The sequence below is a fragment of the Cannabis sativa genome, chromosome 9, assembly GCF_029168945.1.
Source record: "Cannabis sativa cultivar Pink pepper isolate KNU-18-1 chromosome 9, ASM2916894v1, whole genome shotgun sequence".
NCBI lineage: Eukaryota > Viridiplantae > Streptophyta > Magnoliopsida > Rosales > Cannabaceae > Cannabis > Cannabis sativa.
This window is the reverse complement of record NC_083609.1, coordinates 25,549,211-25,568,432: the sequence shown is the minus strand read 5'-3', so window position 1 is coordinate 25,568,432 and position 19,222 is coordinate 25,549,211. Positions and strand designations below refer to the sequence as shown.

The 19,222-nt window shown below is 35.1% G+C and overlaps 1 protein-coding gene across 1 annotated transcript; it reads right to left on the bottom strand.

Moving 5' to 3' along the window:
* Positions 1 to 9,626: 9,626 nt before the first annotated feature.
* Positions 9,627 to 14,249, bottom strand: LOC133031319 (uncharacterized). Its single transcript, XM_061104801.1, has one exon. It carries the CDS (start codon positions 14,247 to 14,249, stop codon positions 9,627 to 9,629), a length of 4,623 nt encoding a protein of 1,540 aa, XP_060960784.1.
* Positions 14,250 to 19,222: the final 4,973 nt, after the last annotated feature.

Here is a 19,222-nt window from a genome sequence, read left to right as displayed (position 1 = left end):
TAGTATACTTTACTAATGTCCTGGAAAGAACATAACACTTACTCCAACTGTAAGTACACATCATCGCTGATTATCACATTAGTGTAAATCCAAACACTGATGAAACAGGGACTTAGTCTTTTGATTCATATGATCACAATCACATTCTACTGTGTTGACGATACTGTAATTGTGAATAAACATATGATCTGGATTTAACTTATTTTGTGTGTAAATGTAATAAACATATTAACCCATTAGCATGTAAAATTCATGCAAACATAAATCACTTCATATTTCTTATATTGATAACTAATCAGATTGTAAAGAGTTCTATTTAGGGCATAAAACCCAACAGATATCACCTATTTTTTACACATTAAATATATGAGAAAATAATCTATTAATTATTCCTAAAAAATAGGTAAAAAGCTAAAGTTAAAACCGTATTTTGTGGGTTGTTAGACTTGTCCTGCGACTTTGCTTAGCTAGTCAGAATTGTCTACAGAAGTTGGCAAGCCAGCTCTATTTTGTAGGGCCTCGCCAGCCTATACACTCCCATGGTCAGCCAAGTATTGCCCCTGTAGCCCCGGGATGTTTCTGCATGTTGGGTTTTGTGCCCTAAATAAAACTCATTACAATATAATCAGATTTACTAATTAATAAAGATCAGAAATAATTTTATGTTGCATGGTTCACATGATTTATTTCATGATTATATTTAATGTATAAATTCCATTAAGTCAAGAACATATGTATTTGTTCTTGATTATAGTGTTGTCAACACAGTGGAATATAATCATGATTATATGTTCAAAAGTTTAATCCCTGATTTGTTAGTTCACTAGATTTAGACTTGCATGATAATCAGCGATAGGTATACTTACACCTTGGATAAGTGTTATGTCCTTTCCAGGGCATTGGCAAAGTTTACCAGTATCGGATGTATGGTGTATACTGTTGCGAAAATTATTAATTACTACGCAAGTGCACACAATCAAGTAGTATACTCACGCAAGTGAGGTCGAACCACAGGGAATTGGATTAATTACTACTAAACTATACTTATAATTCTATTTGGCAAATCAAAAGTATTTATGATTGAAAAAGGAAGAAAGAAATTCAAGAAACTTAAAGAAACAAGTGAATATTAATCAAGATGAGAGAATAGGGAGACGAATCCTGTTGTTAAGTTACCAATGTTAATGTTTAAATGCTATCCTTCTCTTGAAGTGAATCACTGATTATGAATTAACCTAGCTCTTTTCAGATCTTCTAGGTTCTAAATCTCATGCTCTCTAATTAATCTCTTAATTAAACTAACATGAAATCAGCATTAAGCAATAATCTAAATGTCACAAAGGCTATGTAAATACTTTCGTTTTACATCAAAACCTAGACTATCCAATTTTAGCATTCTCAATTCTCACTTTTCAGATTTCGAATTGAGATCATAAAACATGTAAAAGGTGATCAATCTTGCACATGGAAATTAAACACAAATATGAATAGTGTTCACAATAAAGATGGAGGAATGGCAATTATTCATTAACTAGGAAAAACTAAAACAACATTCATCATTCTCCCTAAATAGGAGTTTAGTTCAAAACATCCATAATCAAATCCATAATTAACATTGAAATAGAAAAGAACATAGAAAAAATTAAAGAGAAGAGAAAGAACTAGTTGAAGCAATTGATTCGGGTCGCCACAAGCCGCTCTTCTAGCCTCCTCCTTTGTTTCTAGGGTTCCAATTCTGAATAATCCCTAATTTTCACGCACTCTATCTATTTATACCAAGTCTCATCCTTAAAATTCGCGAAATTACGAAACTGCCAAAAATCCCGTCACTGGGGTCCCCGTCGCGACTGGCAATGCCCCCGTCGCGACGGGGTTAAACTTTGAAACTTTGAGATTTTCTCTGCCAGTTCCCGTCACGACTGGCAATGCCCCCGTCGCGACTGGAACAGGCAGCAACACAATTCTTGGTTTTTTTCTTCTCGATTCTTTCATCACTTTTTCTCAATTCTTGTACATACTTTCTTTAAACACCCGAGGACCTGAAACAAAAGAATCAAGCGTAATATAGTCCTAAAACTAGAAACAAAGAGTGAAAACTAACCGAAAATAAGACCCAAAACTTAGACTAAAATTAGCCTAACATATACATTGGAAGGGACCGATATTGAACTTGGATTAGATATGATAAATTTACCGTAATATCTATTCAATTCAATATCACCTAGTTGATTCTAGATCAAATGATCTTAATCCTGACATGATTAGGTTCGATCTCAAGAGTGTTATTCGTGTTCTTTGATTTGTTAGTTAAGTCTACTTTTTGATCAAGGTGATACGTACATTTTGGGAACATGATAGTACAATTGAGTGGGATCGCTATAACATAGATATGGAATCTATAGGTTCTATAGGTATTTAGAAGTGAAAAGATGATTTCCTTCGAGCTTGGCTGAATAGAGATAAATGATTGAGATCTCATTTTAGTGATTATATTAGTTCACTAAAATATCATTTATAGGTAGCCAATTGTTTTAAGGATAAAATACATTGAAAGGGTGTAACGGTAATTTTTGTTCATATGCAATGTAGATATCTATAGAGGATCATTGATTATTGAGATTATAACAATGGATAATTAATAGCGTATCTATATCGTGGAACATATAGAGCATTCTATGTAACTGAGAGTGCAATTCCAAGTTCTGTGGTGGATGCAATGAGGAATTAATAAGTTAGTGAATTTACTTGGTAAATTCTAGATCTGCTTATTGAAAGCTCGGTTATATAGGCCCATGGTCCCATACTAGTTGAGACAAACTGCTTGAAAGACTCAGTTAATTGATTTTAGTTAATCAATTATAATTCTAAAATTAGACTATGTCTAGTTTATGAATTTTTCACTAAGATATGGCTTGATTGTGAAGAAATAGTGTTTTAGGGTTTATTTGCTAATTAAGAGACTTTGTGGAGTCTAATTAATAAATATTATAAATGACAATTTTATTTGATAGTTATTTTAATTATTAAATAAATAGTTTTGGCATTTATAGGGTTGAAATTGTAAAAAGTGGTATTTATGAAAAATAGGTAAAATAGTTGGGAAAAATGACAAAACCCAAACTGGTGTGGGCCTCATTAAGTGGCTGGCCATCAAGTGGTTTTTCACCCTATTTTTATCATTTTTTTATTCCTAATAATTCAACCCTAACCCTATTGAAGATAGTATAAAAAGAAAGGCTATGGTCTCTTCATCCAACTAATGCCTCCAAAGCTAAAAACCTAGCTTTCTAATGAGACCTCTTCCTTCTTCTTCTTCCTCTTGAATTTTCGAAACACTAAGCCTTTCTTCACAAAATAAATTTAGCCATTAGTGATTGAGTAAGTGCTCACACACATCAAGTTGGTCCTCAATCATAGTATGTAAGACTGTGAAGAATCCACACACAAGGAAGGAGTTTCAGGCTCAGATCTTGGTGATACTCTGCTATAGAAAGGATACAAGGGTTAGAGATCTGAGTGGAAGGAGTCATTTAATTTTGCTGCACCCACTGTAAGGTTTCTCATAACTTTTATGTGTTTAAATTACATTGTTATAGAAATTCATATTAGGATGTTAAAAATATACATGGTAGTAAATCTAGATCCTAGTAAAACATATTCTAACACTGCCAACTTTCTATGTGCCTTCCAGCCTTTTTATGTGCTTCCAGCTTTCCCATGTTCCTACTAGCTTTTTCTTGTGCATAAAAGTTATGGTACGTGCTGGCCAGCCTTAGTATGTGTTGGCCACCCTTAGTATCTTCTTTGTTCAACTTTCCTTGCAAAGGTCAGTCTTTCTTGGTTGAATAGGCCTTTCTTGGTCTAATAGTCACCTTATTGGTTGGCCAGCCTATTCTCAAGACCCAGTTGGCCTATATCCTTCCTCTGGCTAGCTTATGTTCTCCCCTTGGTCAGTTAGACATAGTTTTATAGTTTTTTGGCGGCTTGCTTAACTCCTTTGGCATGTTGCTTAACAGTTGCCATGCCTTGTAAGATGACTTTGTCCTGCTCTTGACAAGGTTGTATTCCACGTATCTTTAGTCTTTACTTATGTGGACATACCACGTCGAGTGGACAAAATTTTGCATAACAACTATATTTATTGAACTTGAAGTTTATTGTCATATAGTATATAGGAGTTTAAACAAATATTAATTTATTGTGATGTATTTAAATCCCTTCAGGAGTATTGATATAATAAGATATCATAATTTAAAAATATTCTCTCGATCAGGGAGAGAAAAATGCAATTGGGATCAATGAATATTTTGAAAAGTAATCCTTACACAGAGTATAATATGAATGATATAGTTCAAAGTGATGTATACCAACTTGAAATCAATATTCGTCAAAGTTAAGTTAGAATGAGTTAAAAACACGTGAAGCGTAAATGAACAATGTAAAAATTATTAATAAATGTTCATATCTGATTTATCATGAAGATGTTAAATCTAGAGGTACTCATGGAAATACATTAATGTTATACAATACTATTGATAATTAAAAATGATAATCGTGATGGAAACAGTACTCTAGAAGAGACTCCCTACTAAAGTTAGACATAACATATTTGATCATAGTTGAATCCTTGAAGTGGTTCTATATAGGTACTTATAAATGATATACATATTTGAAAAATATGTATTTAAAGAGATCTCTATAAGTTATGTCAATATGGGAGAAAATGATCATATAATAAATTTTTTTGTCAAAAATAGATGTTGAATGTTTGCATATGCAATAAACTAATATGAGATAGCAAGGACCATGATATTAGATTTGCCGAGAATTCTAGACATACATTTTATTTTTGGCCAAAATATTATGACGTAATCTAAGAAGGTTTACTCGCGTAAGAAGTAAGACCTGTAGGGTGTACAAATAAATATTTCTAATGAAAAATTTACACATATGTATTTGTACATAATGAATCGTTGTACAAAGTTTGGATAGACATGAGATTGATTGAAATAAGGCTTAAATATTAAGAAAATATAATCACGATTTGCTTATAGCCTAGAATATATTTGTGAGGATTTATAAGCATCACATAAATATTGTAACAAAAAGTTATTTATTTAGAGCTCCTAATATATTGAGAATGTAAAATATACCTCACTAAAAAATTCTAGAAAAATTTAATACATGTCTTAGTATGAAAGAAAGACATGTAAGTAAATTATTAGTTGAAGAACATGTAAAACTGTCTATGTAATATAAATTAGTAAACTATACGTTGTGATAGACTCTTGAAATTTTTTTAACTATATTATAAATAATTGAAGAGAAAACTTTTATTTCTTGTGTATTGAGAAATATTAAATGTATATAGTTTGTTCATAAGTATTAGATGAGAAGTCCTGAAGTACATCATATGCATCAAGAATTATAGATATTATGATCATTTAATATGAAAATTAAGGTCATACTACAAGAATGAAACAAATATATTGTATTGGAGTACCATTATTATCGCAAATTAAATTTATATTGTCATTAATATGTATATATATGTTCATATTACTTAAAATTTTACACTTTGGTATGTATATACACATGCATGAGTGATTCAATAAGTTAGATAAATATTGATGTTCCAAGAATCCCTCATCCATAATTTAGAAGTTCACACATATATACTCAAGAAGAGTTATAGTAAATATATGGTTATAGATAATATACGGTGATATTTTAAAAGTGATAGCAATAATCTTATGAGATATATTATAACTAAAATAATTGTGGATCGTATATGCATGAGCATGAGACATATTCATATAGCACTTTTTTTCTCTTAGTTCAGATTTTGTCCCACAGGAGCAAGGTTTTTAACGATGTAACTTATAAATAAATATGAATATATATAAATCTATGGCGCTCTTTTTCCGTTAGCTCAAGTTTTATCCTACTGGATTTTCCTGACAAAGTTTTTGACGAATAACTTTAAATCATGCTAACTATAACACCCTAACTAGCATAGGCGTATTACGTGATTTTCAAACATATTGTGCAGCTCGTTGCTAATCAACGAAGTTCATGAAAAACGTGATTAATTAAAATTTTTGCTTTTTAATTAAACTTATAAAATATTTATACAAAATATTCGGGATCCCGATTACAAAACCATTTACAAAAGTTTACTGTCTGTACAAAATACTTGTCGCCTAACGACTAATTACAAAAATAGCCTCGCTGTCCCGATGATCGTACGCTCCAGGCCTAACCGCCCCGACATGTACAATCTTCACCGGCTCGCTCACGGTCCATCAGCCCTAGCCTTGCCCTTACCTACACATAAACATAGAACTGTGAGTCGACAGACTCAGTAAGAAAAGCATAATAATAATCATACATAAATCCCGAGTCATGATCAGACGCCCATACCCCTGACCATAACCCTAACTGCCGTGTCCAACACGATACTGAGTCCTGAACGTTCATAGGGACGGTACTAAATGACAAGTAACAGCCTATACTCGGTCGAACTGGTCATACTCCAGCTGCTAGTCATACTCTAGCACATGCCGATGTGTTACGGTATCGGCCTATACTCGGTCAACCGGTCATACTCCGGTACACTAGTCATACTCTAGCACATACCGATGTGATACGTCAAATAGTACGGAACCACCAACCTAAGTATCAGCCTATACTCAGCACACTGGTCATACTCATTCTTAGTCATACTACTAGCTGTGCCGATGTGATACGGTGTCAGCCTATACTCGGTCAAACTGGTCATACTCCAGCTGCTAGTCATACTCTAGCCTGTACCGATGTGACACAGTCGGATGGTTCGAAGCCAACATACATATCTAATGTAATCTAACAGGCTTCCTAACATGCACGCTAAACATGTAATCTATATATGCATACTGTTATACTAATCTTACCTCAATTCTGAATTCAGGTGTGCCGGTCAACCTGACTGGAACTATCTGCGCGGCGGATTACAGGCTCCTAAACCATAAAAATCACAACACTATAAGTGATACGCTAAATCACTTCCCGGGGACTTAAACTAGGAACTAAAAGTTTCCCTATCGATAAAAAGCATGGCAATACCCCAAATAACATAAAAACGAGAAAAACTAGGGTTTCTGAAAATCACCCAACCGGCAGACCGGTTGTCCAACCGGAATTCCGGTTCTGGAAATTTTCAAAACCCATCCGGAATTCCGGATGCACAACCGGAATTCCGGTTCCTTGTAGGCAGAACACAAAATTTCATAACTCTTTCAAATCCAATCCAAATCACACAAGACCTTCCAGGCCTGTTTTATATATCCCCTAGAAAATTTCTAAAGCAACAAAACCGAGCTTCACACACAAAAACTCATTTCACCATTAAAGGTCAAATATTGAGTTCTAACACTCAAAACTTGACTAAACAACAAATCATGCATTAAACCTTGACTAAAATCACATATTCAAGCATTTAAAAACTGCAGAAATCAAACCCTAACTCATGCAACAACTACAGCCACTAAAATTCCAATTTTCTCTTTGAAAACTTAAACTTTTACACTAAAAATTCCACAACTCTAACATCCTAACAATCATGCATCACAAGCAGCTTAATATCATCAATTAGTCATGCTTAAACCTCTGCAAACAACTACAAAATCACAGCAACAACATCAACTTAAACTAAGCATGCAAACATCAACATTTCATCAAAATTCAACAAGAAACTAAAAGGGAGAGCTACAAGGATCTTACCAACAACTTGAGGTCAAAACCTATGCTAAAATCAGCTTGAAATCCAAGAGAAATCCCCCCCAAACCCAGCTGCTCAAAACCGAAAAGGAGAGAAAGAAAGAGAGCCTTTGAATTTTCCAATTTTTCTAACTTTTGAAATTTTGAATAAATGAAGTAAATGCAACTTATCAACCTTATATTTCAACCAACACTTAACAAAATAAACCCTTATTTTCCACATTTAAAATCCACAAAAGAACAAGCAATAATGGGGCAAAATGACCATTTTGCTCCTTCACACTAAAATCACATAAATAACACTAAAGGGGTATTTTGGAAAATTCTAAATTCCCGGCCATTCCCGACATTCCCAATGTCTAATAAACCGTCCCAATCTACTAACATACTAAGTTGTGATTTTACTGAGCCAAACACCGAGTTCCATGTTACCGGGCACCGGAAATGCAAAATTATGAAAACTACTAAATGACATAAAATGCATCTCAGAATTCAATAATAACAGTATAAATAATTATTTAAATAGCTATAAATAATTTTCATAATTAAACATGATTAACTGCTAATTTCCAAATTAAACTAAGCGGTCTTAACACTAACATACCTGCACTTTATGTAGCAACTAGAGAATGTATTGGAGTGAGATCATGGCATAACATGTTCAGAAAATATATGTATTACACTCAATAAAAATATATCAACACCAGCAATTCTCTATGAATATACTACTGCTTGGATCGTTTCAACTAAAAGGAGGGTATACCGAAGAAGATATAATTAAAACACATTTCACTAAATTTTTCTTTAGACATTTGAAGAGAATGCATGTTGGTGTCTAACATATTCAATCAAGTGTCAATCTTGCTAACTTATTCATAAAGTCATTGCCAACATCAACATTTAAGAAGATACTTCACAAGATTAGAATTCATCCATTAGAAGATTTCCATTAATGCCTAAATAAGAAGGGGCTAAGTCATACTGCACTCTTTTTTCATTAGCTGAGTTTTTGTCCTATTAGATTTTCTAGCAAGATTTTTAATAAGACAGTTATTAGGGACATTCAAGAGAGAGTGTTATGAAATATTATATATATGGATATCCAAATTACCTAAATTATTTATACCATAAATACTATTATATTTTTCTTTATTTTATTGGTATAGTATATCTTATTATTCTAGTCATATTTTTGTATAAATATGAATTCACCCTATAAAAATAAACTATTGAAAAATTCTCATTTACTTTCTTTCTTTTCTTTCTTCTTTTATTTTATATTATTTTTCTTTAAAAAACAATACTTGACCTATACGAGAAGTAGGAGTCCATCTATGAGACAAAGACGATCATTTTAATCATATTCAATTATAATTGATTTATGGACAACATGCATTCTATATAATTTTATGTTGTCCATATCTATATATTTATATTCGGCTTATTATATAGCTATATATAAGATCAAATAAATAAATAAATGGCTATGTATATACATAATGTATTGAGAAGCTATTAATGTAATCTAGCTCAGATTTTTATCGGCTTTTGTAAGTTACATAGAAATAAAATAAGTGTTGGAAGATTAATAAAACCAAATATTAAAACTTAATTATTCCCTCCTAATGATTAGACAAAAAGACAAGGCTGGCAAGCTCTTGTTAACCCTGGTGTAATGAGGGCTGATCAACTTAATATTAATATCTTAACCTGTCATGCATGACATATTTATATATCATTTATTTTCGTTTTTGGGACGGAAATATTAAATGTTTTTGACACGAAAATATTAAATTAAACAAAGTTTTTTTTTTTTTTTTGAGAATAACCTGTATCCATTAAAAAAAGCATGAAGTACAAGATACATGTTACAGAGAAGATTGGAAAGAAGGATTTATCCAGAAAGCTTCCTGCTCTAAACCTAAAGCTGTCTTAGCTAGACAATGGGCAGCATGATTTGCCCCTCTAGGGATGTAGCTAAGAGACATAATAGGGAAATAAGAGAGCAAGCTTTTAATATCAGTGACAAATGGGTTAAGGTGCAGATTATGGGTATCATTTTTACAAATGTAATTGACTAACACATTACAATCTGAAACAACACTGTCCGGATAAAAGGAGTGTTCATGGCACCAAACTAAAGCTGAATGAAGTGCTTGGGCTTCCATAAGTAAAGGTGTAGTTATTCCACTTCTAGGCTTTGCTAAATTGAGGAGAACGTCACCTGTATTAGAGTGGATGGTCATGCCGAAGCCCATTTTGAGGAGCTGGGAATCTTGAGCAGCGTCCACGAAGAGGCGATGGTGAAATGTTGGAGGCGATGTGCGGCTATCATGAAGTAAGGAATGATCCTCCTGCGCTGGTGAAGGTGTTGGTTCTTGCGTGGTGCAGTTCTTGTATTGCTCAAAGTACATGGAGGCATCACGAATGATCTGGTTTGGAGAAAGGGATAGACCTTCATGAAGCCAAATGTTCCTGCAGTTCCAGAGCTTCCACACCAAACAAACAAAGAGATGATATTGTCCAATAGTAAATTCAGTGGCAGCAAGATATAATAAATCCATACAGCTAAGTGAAGAATGTGTACAAATAAAAGCTTTAAAATCAGTCAGTTTCCATACCTTCTGGGCAGCAGAACATCTGAAGAGAGCATGTTCTAGGGTCTCATCGCGGTACTGACATCGGCTGCAATGGGGAGAAGTTATAGTCTTTCTGTTAAAAAGGTTTCGACTTGTAGGGAGTATGTCATGACAGACACGCCAAAGGAAGTGTTTCACTTTAGGAGGCAAAGAAAGGTTCCAAAGAGCTTTCCACCAATCATGAGAGGATTTGTTATTGGAGGGGGAAGGTTCGGTGTGGTGAAGCTGTCTATGGGCAAGGTGGTAACCAGAGTTGACTGCGTATGAACCATGAGGGGTGAGGGACCAGTAGTATGTGTCCGGAGTGGAGATTTTATGAAGGGGAATGGAAATTATAGCTTGTGTAATGTCTGTGGGAAAGGGTGACTGGATAGTGTCATGGTTCCATTGTTTAGTAGGTGTGATAAGGTCAGCCACGGTCATATCAGCATTCGAATGGTATCTTAAAAAGGATAGTTTTCCATAACCAAGGATCCAAGCATCATTGTAAATATTGATGGTAGTGCCATCACCAATTGATTTCCTAAGGCCTGACTGAAGAAGTTCTTTGCCCCAAGTAATACTCGACCAAACAAGAGAAGGTCTATGGCCTTTGCCAGATTGCAGGAAGCTAGTGTGTGGGAAGTATCGGGCTTTAAGTAGTGTGGCCACTAGCGAATGAGGATAATGGAGTAGCCGCCAAGCTTGTTTGGCCAACATCGCCTGATTGAACGCTTTCATAGAACGGAACCCAAGGCCACCATGGAATTTTGAAAAGCAAAGAAAAGACCAAGATTTCCAATGGATTTTCCTGGTGGTCTCAGTGCCGCCCCACCAGAACCGAGCCATAAGGGATTCAATCTTAGAGTGGAAGGATGCAGGGAGTTTAAAACACGCCATAGCATAAGAAGGAATGGCCTGAACAACTGATTTCAAAAGAACTTCTTTACCACCCTTGGAAAAGACTTTAGAATTCCATTTATTTAAGTGAGACCAAACACGATCGTTGATGTAGTTGAAAGCATCCTTCTTAGATCTCCCAAAAGCTTGAGGAAGACCCAGGTACTTATCCATCGTTTCCCGAACAGGGATGCCAAGAAGCGTTGCGATTTCATGCTGAAGTTCAGGAGTCGTGTTTGGAGAGAAATACAAGCCCGACTTAGTGTAATTGACCAGTTGTCCAGAGGCACGGCTGTAGTCACAAAGAATACCTTGGATGGTGGTCGCAGCTTTAACAGAAGCTGAGCTAAAAAGGAGACTATCATCAGCGAAAAAGAGATGGGAGATGGTTGGGGCACGCCGAGCAATTTTAATGCCAAGGGCATGACTCCGAGGTTGGCGTTGCTGGGATTTAGAGTTGATGAGCGAAGAAAGACCCTCAGAGCAGAGAAGAAATAAATATGGAGAAAGAGGGTCTCCCTGGCGAATGCCACGAGTAGGTTTGACTGATCCAAGAACTTGTTGGTTAAGGGAGAAGGAGAAGGTAGCTGTGGAGACACAGGCCATAATAAGCTCAATGAATCGCTTGGGAAATAAGAATTTTTCCATAACCTTACGAATAAAGACCCATTCGACCCGGTCAAAAGCTTTGGCCATATCTAGTTTTAATGCCATCCATCCCAGTCGGCCGGTTTTACGATGAGAGAGAGAATGCATGACTTCCTGACCGATGATAATGTTATCCGAGATTAAACGTGAAGGAAGAAAAGCACTTTGTGCAGGAGAAATGATGCGACTGAGAATGGGCTTAAGACAGTTGACTAAGACCCTTGAGATGATTTTATAGAAGGTAGAGCAAAGGCTGATGGGTCGATAGTCAGTGATCTGCTCAGGATTAGTCCGTTTCGGTATAAGAACAATGAGCGTTTGATTGATGGCTGCTAAGTCTGCATCCCCATTGAGGAAGTTGAGAGCAGCAATGGTAACATCTTGACCCAGCAAGTGCCAATTCTTTTGGAAGAAACTACCACTATAACCATCTAATCCCGGGGCTTTATCATGGGCGAGTTGGAATGTAGCAGTTTTAACTTCACTAGCCGTGAAAGTGGCCTGAAGGAGATCAATTTCAGCAGGTGTAAGACTCTCGGAGATGCCTGAAAGAACGTATTCAATGACTTCATTGTCAGGCGTTTGACTTTGGAAAAGTGTAGTAAAATATTGCTCAATGGTTGCCAAGATTGAGGGCGTATCATTAGCCCAGGAACCGTCCAGACGTTGAAGGGAGAGAATTTTATTGGTGGTGCGTCTCTGGGAAGCCATACGATCGAAGTAACGGGTATTTTTATCTCCAAGTTTAAGCCATGTGACTCGAGAGCGCTGCTGGCAGTAAACTTCCTCTTTTTGCAATAAGCCACTCAACTCTTCTTCAAGCTTTTGACTTTGTTCTAATTGTTCGTTTGTAGGATTGGGTAAAGAGTTGATTAATTTGAGCTGGGACTGGACAATACGAATTTGGGTAGTAAGCGGGGGGCCCAAAGACTTCTTCCAATGTTTGAGCCGAGAGGAACAATTTGTGAGTCTTTCATTAAGATCAATTAAAGGATTGGAGTGAGTATTTGAAGTGGTCTGGGTCCAGGCTTCACGCAAGCAATCCTCAAATCCAGGTTCAGACATCCAAAGTTTATCGAAAATGAAGCGTGGAGTAGGAGTGCGAGGATCGCTCATGTGATGCAAGTTGAGAATAAGAGGGCGATGATCAGAGCCAAAAAAATCACCGTGATTGAGATGGGAAGCGGGAAAGATGGCATCCCAAGCCTCGTTAGAGAGGCACCAGTTAATCCGTTCCTGAGTGTGATGTGGTTGCTTTTGGCAATTAGTCCAACTAAAGAGGTTTCCTAACGGCGTGAGAGGGTGAAGTTCGTAATTGTCTATGAATGATTGGAATTGTGTGGATGGAGTTCGAGACATATTACCCCCTATTTTGTCAGAAAGGGACAGGTAATCATTGAAATCGCCCATAATGAGCCATGGCTGAAGCCTAGAGTTAGAACCCAGTCGATCTATTAAATGCCAGGAGTGCAATTTATTTCGGGCATGAGGCGCACCATAAAAAGCAGTGAAAGTAAAAGCATTAAAGTTAGGAAACTTAAGATAACAGTGAAAATGACTTATATTATATGAAAGCAAGGTTACATCCACATCATGTGTCCAGAGCAACAAAAGACCACCACTAAGCCCGACACGTGGGACCTCTAAACCATTAGGAAATTTAAGACTCGAAGCAAACTTATTTAAAGCTCCAACAGGGAGTTTAGACTCCATTATATACAAAAGTGTTGGGCGGTTTTGCTTCACCAACAGGGAGAGAGAACGGAATGCTCGTTTATTCCCCAATCCACGAGCATTCCAGCTGATGATGCTCATGGCTCTAGCCGCCTCTTCAACAGTCTCATCCTCAAGGGATTTGGCTAGATTGCGTGTGCGTTTGAGCATTCTTCTAAATTCAGCAGCATTCAAGCAGTCGGGACGCTGAGGCTTGAACTTCCTAACCCTTGTGGAACTTGGAGTGGGGTTGGTAGAAGAGCCCACAGCGAAGCGAGGTGGCTGAGCTGGGTTCAGGTCCGATAATATGGTAGAAAAAGCTTGTGAGACCGGCACCACATGTTGAGAGGCCCCGGTGGTGGCCACTAATGCCTCGGCAGTGGTGGAAATGGGTCGAGGAAGAGGTGTTGCAAGTTGTTCAGCAGTAGTGATGGGAGGAAATGTCGGTAGGTGAGATGGAGCAGTGATATTTGGTGATACAGCAGGGGATTGTGCTCGTGAGGCCATGGTTGCAGCAGCAGTAACAGTTTGGTGTGCCGGCCAAAAGGTGGTAGTGGGGGGTGAGTGATTGAGATTGAAATGAGGTGAAGAGAGATTAGCGTGCAATCCCATTAGTGTAGTTTGTGGCTGGCTGAGATGTTGGATTCCATAGGCTGAAGTAGGTTCGTTGTAAGGGCCTTCAGTGATAACAGGGGCTTGGTGAAACCGATAAGGAGAGGATGGTGCCAAAGAGGCAGGATTAGCTATATGAGGCCGCAGGCGGGTGCGGGAGCATGCGATATAAAAAGGATTGGAGGTTATCCGAATTTTTGCTCCGAGAGATTTATCCGAATTTTTGCTCCGAGAGATTGGTCATAGTGAAGCAGAGGAGGCGCTGAGGAAGATTCACACTTTGCAAGGAACTCATGGCAGTGATTCACAATGTGACTAAGTCGACCACAGTAATGACAAAAATCAGGTAAGTTTTCAAAACAGAATTCGAGCCAAACCGGGGCAGCCATACCATGAAAATGGAAGCCCGTTCCACGCGGGAGTGGCTGAGTTACATCCATTTCAATACGAACTCGGAGATACGGGCCCCATGTTTCGTTGAGGGATGCAGTATCGACTTCGATAAATCGCCCCAAGACTTCACCAAGTCTTTGTGCAAGAGCACGGGACCGTTTCAGGAATGGTATACCAGAGACTTGAATCCAAAAAGGGGTGGTAGTAAGGGCTTCAGCAGTGACGACAGAGCCAGCTTCCAATGGAGTCATGACTATAAGCTTATAGTCAAAATGCCAAGGTTGGCCAATGAGAACTCTGCGTCTATCCCCGAAACAGCCAAATTCGACAGTGTAGAAGTTGGGTTCTTTTTCAAGAACATTGATGGAAAAACGTTCAGGCCACATCTGTTTGAGGCGGTTTTTGAACGCTTCGGAATTGAAATGATGAGTGGTCAAAAGCTTGACGGCTAAGAAAGCAGATGGTTCTTTGCGTCCATCATCCTCTGGATGGTCAGGTGCTTCGGTGAGGGCATAGATTTGTGTTTTAAGAGCCGTGAGGTTAAGGGTGGCATTGAAGGTATTGGACAAGTCGTCCATTTTTGGAACAGGGGTGAAGATTTGGGGATAAACAGAAAGGGAAAGGTTGATATAGATGCAAAGATATATAAGGAAATTATGCTGAAGATGACAGTGTGCAGAAAGAAACAAAAAGAGAAGTGATATATAAAGGCAGAATTGGTCGAGTATGTACTCTGGCAAAGGAATATCAGCAACAATTAACTTCTTCATGTCAGGGGGTGTATCGATTATACCTACAGAATTGACAGTGGCTCCTAGAATTGGGATAGTGTCCTCTACGATTGTAGAGCTAATCATTGTCCAGGGTGGTTCAGGATGTGTGGGTTTCATTAATGTTAATCCAAAAGAGGGGTTTTCTTTATAAGGAAGGTTTGAGAAAATGGAAAGGGGATGCAGAGCAAAATTAAACCCAGATGGGACAGTAGTGCTGGAGTAATGGTAGATTAGAGGTTTACCTGTGAAGGAGATGACAGAATTTATTGTGAGATTTCGTCTGATGGCAGCAAACGGAGTCTGGTGATGAGGGGAGAAACCGTCACTTGACTGGGGGAATGGTGGACGGACTGTAACGCCGATGAACGGCGACGACGACAACAGCAGCAGCAACGATGACATTATACGACGAGCCCTAGTTCGCACTCGTCTTCAGAAGAGCTTTCCAGAAGTACAATCTCTTTCCTCAAATTAAACAAAGTTTATTACACACAAATTTAAAAAGCAAAATCAGCATTAATAGACTTGTCAAATAGTTACCAACCCATATTAATATATAAAATACACTAGTTTAAATTTATAATAGGGTAAATATTATTTTGTATCTTGTGTTTTGTAAAAGTTAGTAATTGGACCATCTGTTTTATTAAGTGATAAAATGGACCTTGTATTTTCTAAAATGGTAAAAATATGACCCTGAACTAATTTTTGACAACTTTTTTTATAATATAACCAACTTGAAAACAATTCCTAACATGAACAGATATTAAAAATGTAAACACCTTTGTCATAACACTTTTAAATCAGATTATTATTAAATTTTATTTTGACAAAAAATCAGTTCAGGATTGTATTGGTACTATTTTAGAAAATATAGGGTCAATTTTGTCATTTAACAAAACCAAAAGTCTAATTAATAATTTTTACAAAACACATGGTCTAAAATGGTATTTACCCTTTATAATATAATATTATAATATATATATATATATATATATAAAAAGGATAAGTATGAAGCTTGCGGTGTAAAATCTTTTCAAAGCTATTTTTCTTTTTTCTCATTAATTCTCTCAATTTTTTAATATTTTATTAGAGCATAAATTTACAAATTAATATTTTATTATTATTTTAATAATTTTTTTTATTAAAATATCTATATTAAATTAATTATTTTTTTAAAAATACATTATAATAAATATAAACTAAATTAATAATATTAAATTAAATAATTATTCAATTATTTATATATATTCATAACTATATATGTGTGTTCCAATCATAAATAATTGATGTCATCATTGTATTTTCTGTTAATATTCTAAAATTTCTAAACTTAACACTCAATTTATCGTTCTGTTAGTTGATCAATAAAATGCCACATGTAAATAAAAAATTAGCCAAACTAATAATTCTTTTAGAAAAAATAGTTTAAAAATAAAAAATTAATTAAAATAAATTTATATATATTATTCAAAGAAGAAAAAACATTATATACATATTAAATGAAATAAAAAATCAAACTCTCAATCCCAATAATCAATAGAAACAACATCAAATTTTAAGTTCTCAAAATCTATAAAAATAAATAAATAAATAAATAAAACAGATCTCATAAACGCAAACTCAAATATTAGAACCCCAGTAAAACACTAAAATTCAAACATTAAAAATACACACAATAAAATTCGAACCAAGAACTTAATTAACACACACATCAGAACAAAAATTAAACCATAAATGAGGATTTATTAGCGATGGAAATTGGGCAGTTAATGTACGGGGAATGCAATCCCCACCCCCATCCCCGCTACCTATTTATACCCCCATCCTCGTCTAATAACCAACAGATTCGGGGTAGGAGAATACCCATCGGTTATGGGGAACCCATCGGGTATCCATTAAGGTAAAATGAAAAAAAAAATTAAAATAATTGAAAAAAATAAATTAAACAAATATTCTCACAAATCTTTATTATGCATTCATAATTCATAGAAGATAAAAGATAAACGTACCTAAAAAAAGCATAAACCTAGTAGAAAATAAAAACTAAATATGTCTTTAAGTTTGAAAAAGAAAACAAAAGAACGTAATCCAAGTATAGGATCATAGTCTCATACCTCTCAAGCCTCCCAACAAATTAAAAAGTAAACAAAGATGAAATTAAGAATCGAGAAGAAAATATTTTTACACATGTAATCCACAATGATCATCAGTTCACTATCGTCATTAGATCTTCATAATTTAAGCATATGATAATATAATTTTGATTATGGATGATAATCAAAGTTATATATATGTTAAGAATAAAAAGGAAATTATATATATATCTATATCGGGGTCAGATATGGTGCGGATAGTATTATCCCCGCCCCTGCCCCATTCCCCCTTCGGGTATTGAAATTGTCCCCCACCACTGCCCCATTAACCACCAACACGGGAAATCCCCCCCCCCCCCCATTAGGGGCGGGTCCCCACGGTTACCCATCCCCGCAGTATAAATTTTTATCTCTAGGATTTATGCTGATATTTTTTTAATTCCGATATTTATTAGCAATAAATTTAATATTTTAAGTATTTATGTCACAAATTTTTTAATAGTAAAGTTAAAATTATAATATAATTTTACTAAGTAATTATTATTAATTTAAATACAAAATTTATTTTTTATATATAATTTAAAATATTTTATATATCCGCTGCCAAGTGCATGATATTTGCTAGTTAATAAATAAAATTGGTGCTTTTTGACCGTAATTTTTTTTGCTGAAAACTTATATTTTGTATGAAAAAAATACTAAAGGGTACCATCTATAAATTTAGTATTGTCCGAAGATAAATTACTATTAGTGTAAATATCATGAAAATATATTAATTCAATAATTATTATTAAATTTCGCTGATAATTTATAAGATGTTAACTTATGATAATATAGGTATATATGATTGACACGTAATGCTATTTTCTTTTTTAATGATATAATCAAATGCCAAAATTATATGTTATTTTTACTAGATGAAAAAATAGCATTGAAATTTCTTTTAACTCGTTTAAATGTTAGTTTACATTTCATGCCCTGCCTAATTTTCTTTTATTTTGAATATATATTGATAGACATGTGGATTGTGATATAAGTATTTTATTTTCTGTGTTATTATTTATTTATTTATTTATTTTTGAAACCTTTAGAATAGTTTTAACAGCAAAAAATAACTTTCAAATAACAAAATTTCTATGAACGCTCAGTTTATTATTCATCACGACAAAAGATTTTGTGGTACTATTCAAAGTCAAATGAAATAAGTGAAAAATTCTATATAAATAGTGACAATATTGTTTACTTGAGGATATACAAGTTCATACACTTTAAAACCTACAGAAAAATGGTTTAGAACCTTGTAATGACAAGTTTATTTTTAGAAACTAGGTTGAGCATATCAAGCTTAATCAACCATTAAGTATTTTTAGAATTTTTTTACAGGTACCTTTGGTTAGGAGGAATGAAACCACAAGAATAAGAATAGTAATAGGAAGAATATGGATAGAATAGAATAAAAAATTAAATATGTATTAAAAAAAGATTTAAAAAAGAAAATTGTTATATTAGTTTCCATCTTGCGTTGTAAGTGTCTTAATTTTTATATATTTTGAAATGGAATAATCATTCAACTAAAATGGTTGTAATGCCCTGCTTCAAGCCTCTAATGGGTATCCTCCCACGGATTTAATTATAGCTTTTATACACATCATAACTTTGGTTGTTTCCTGCCACTACAAAAAATTAGACTTTTAGTCACAACGTTTTAACT

Bases quoted from the DNA above. Each gene is read 5' to 3' on its own strand.
- LOC133031319 (XM_061104801.1), bottom strand. From the start codon at position 14,249: ATGGGATTGCACGCTAATCTCTCTTCACCTCATTTCAATCTCAATCAC.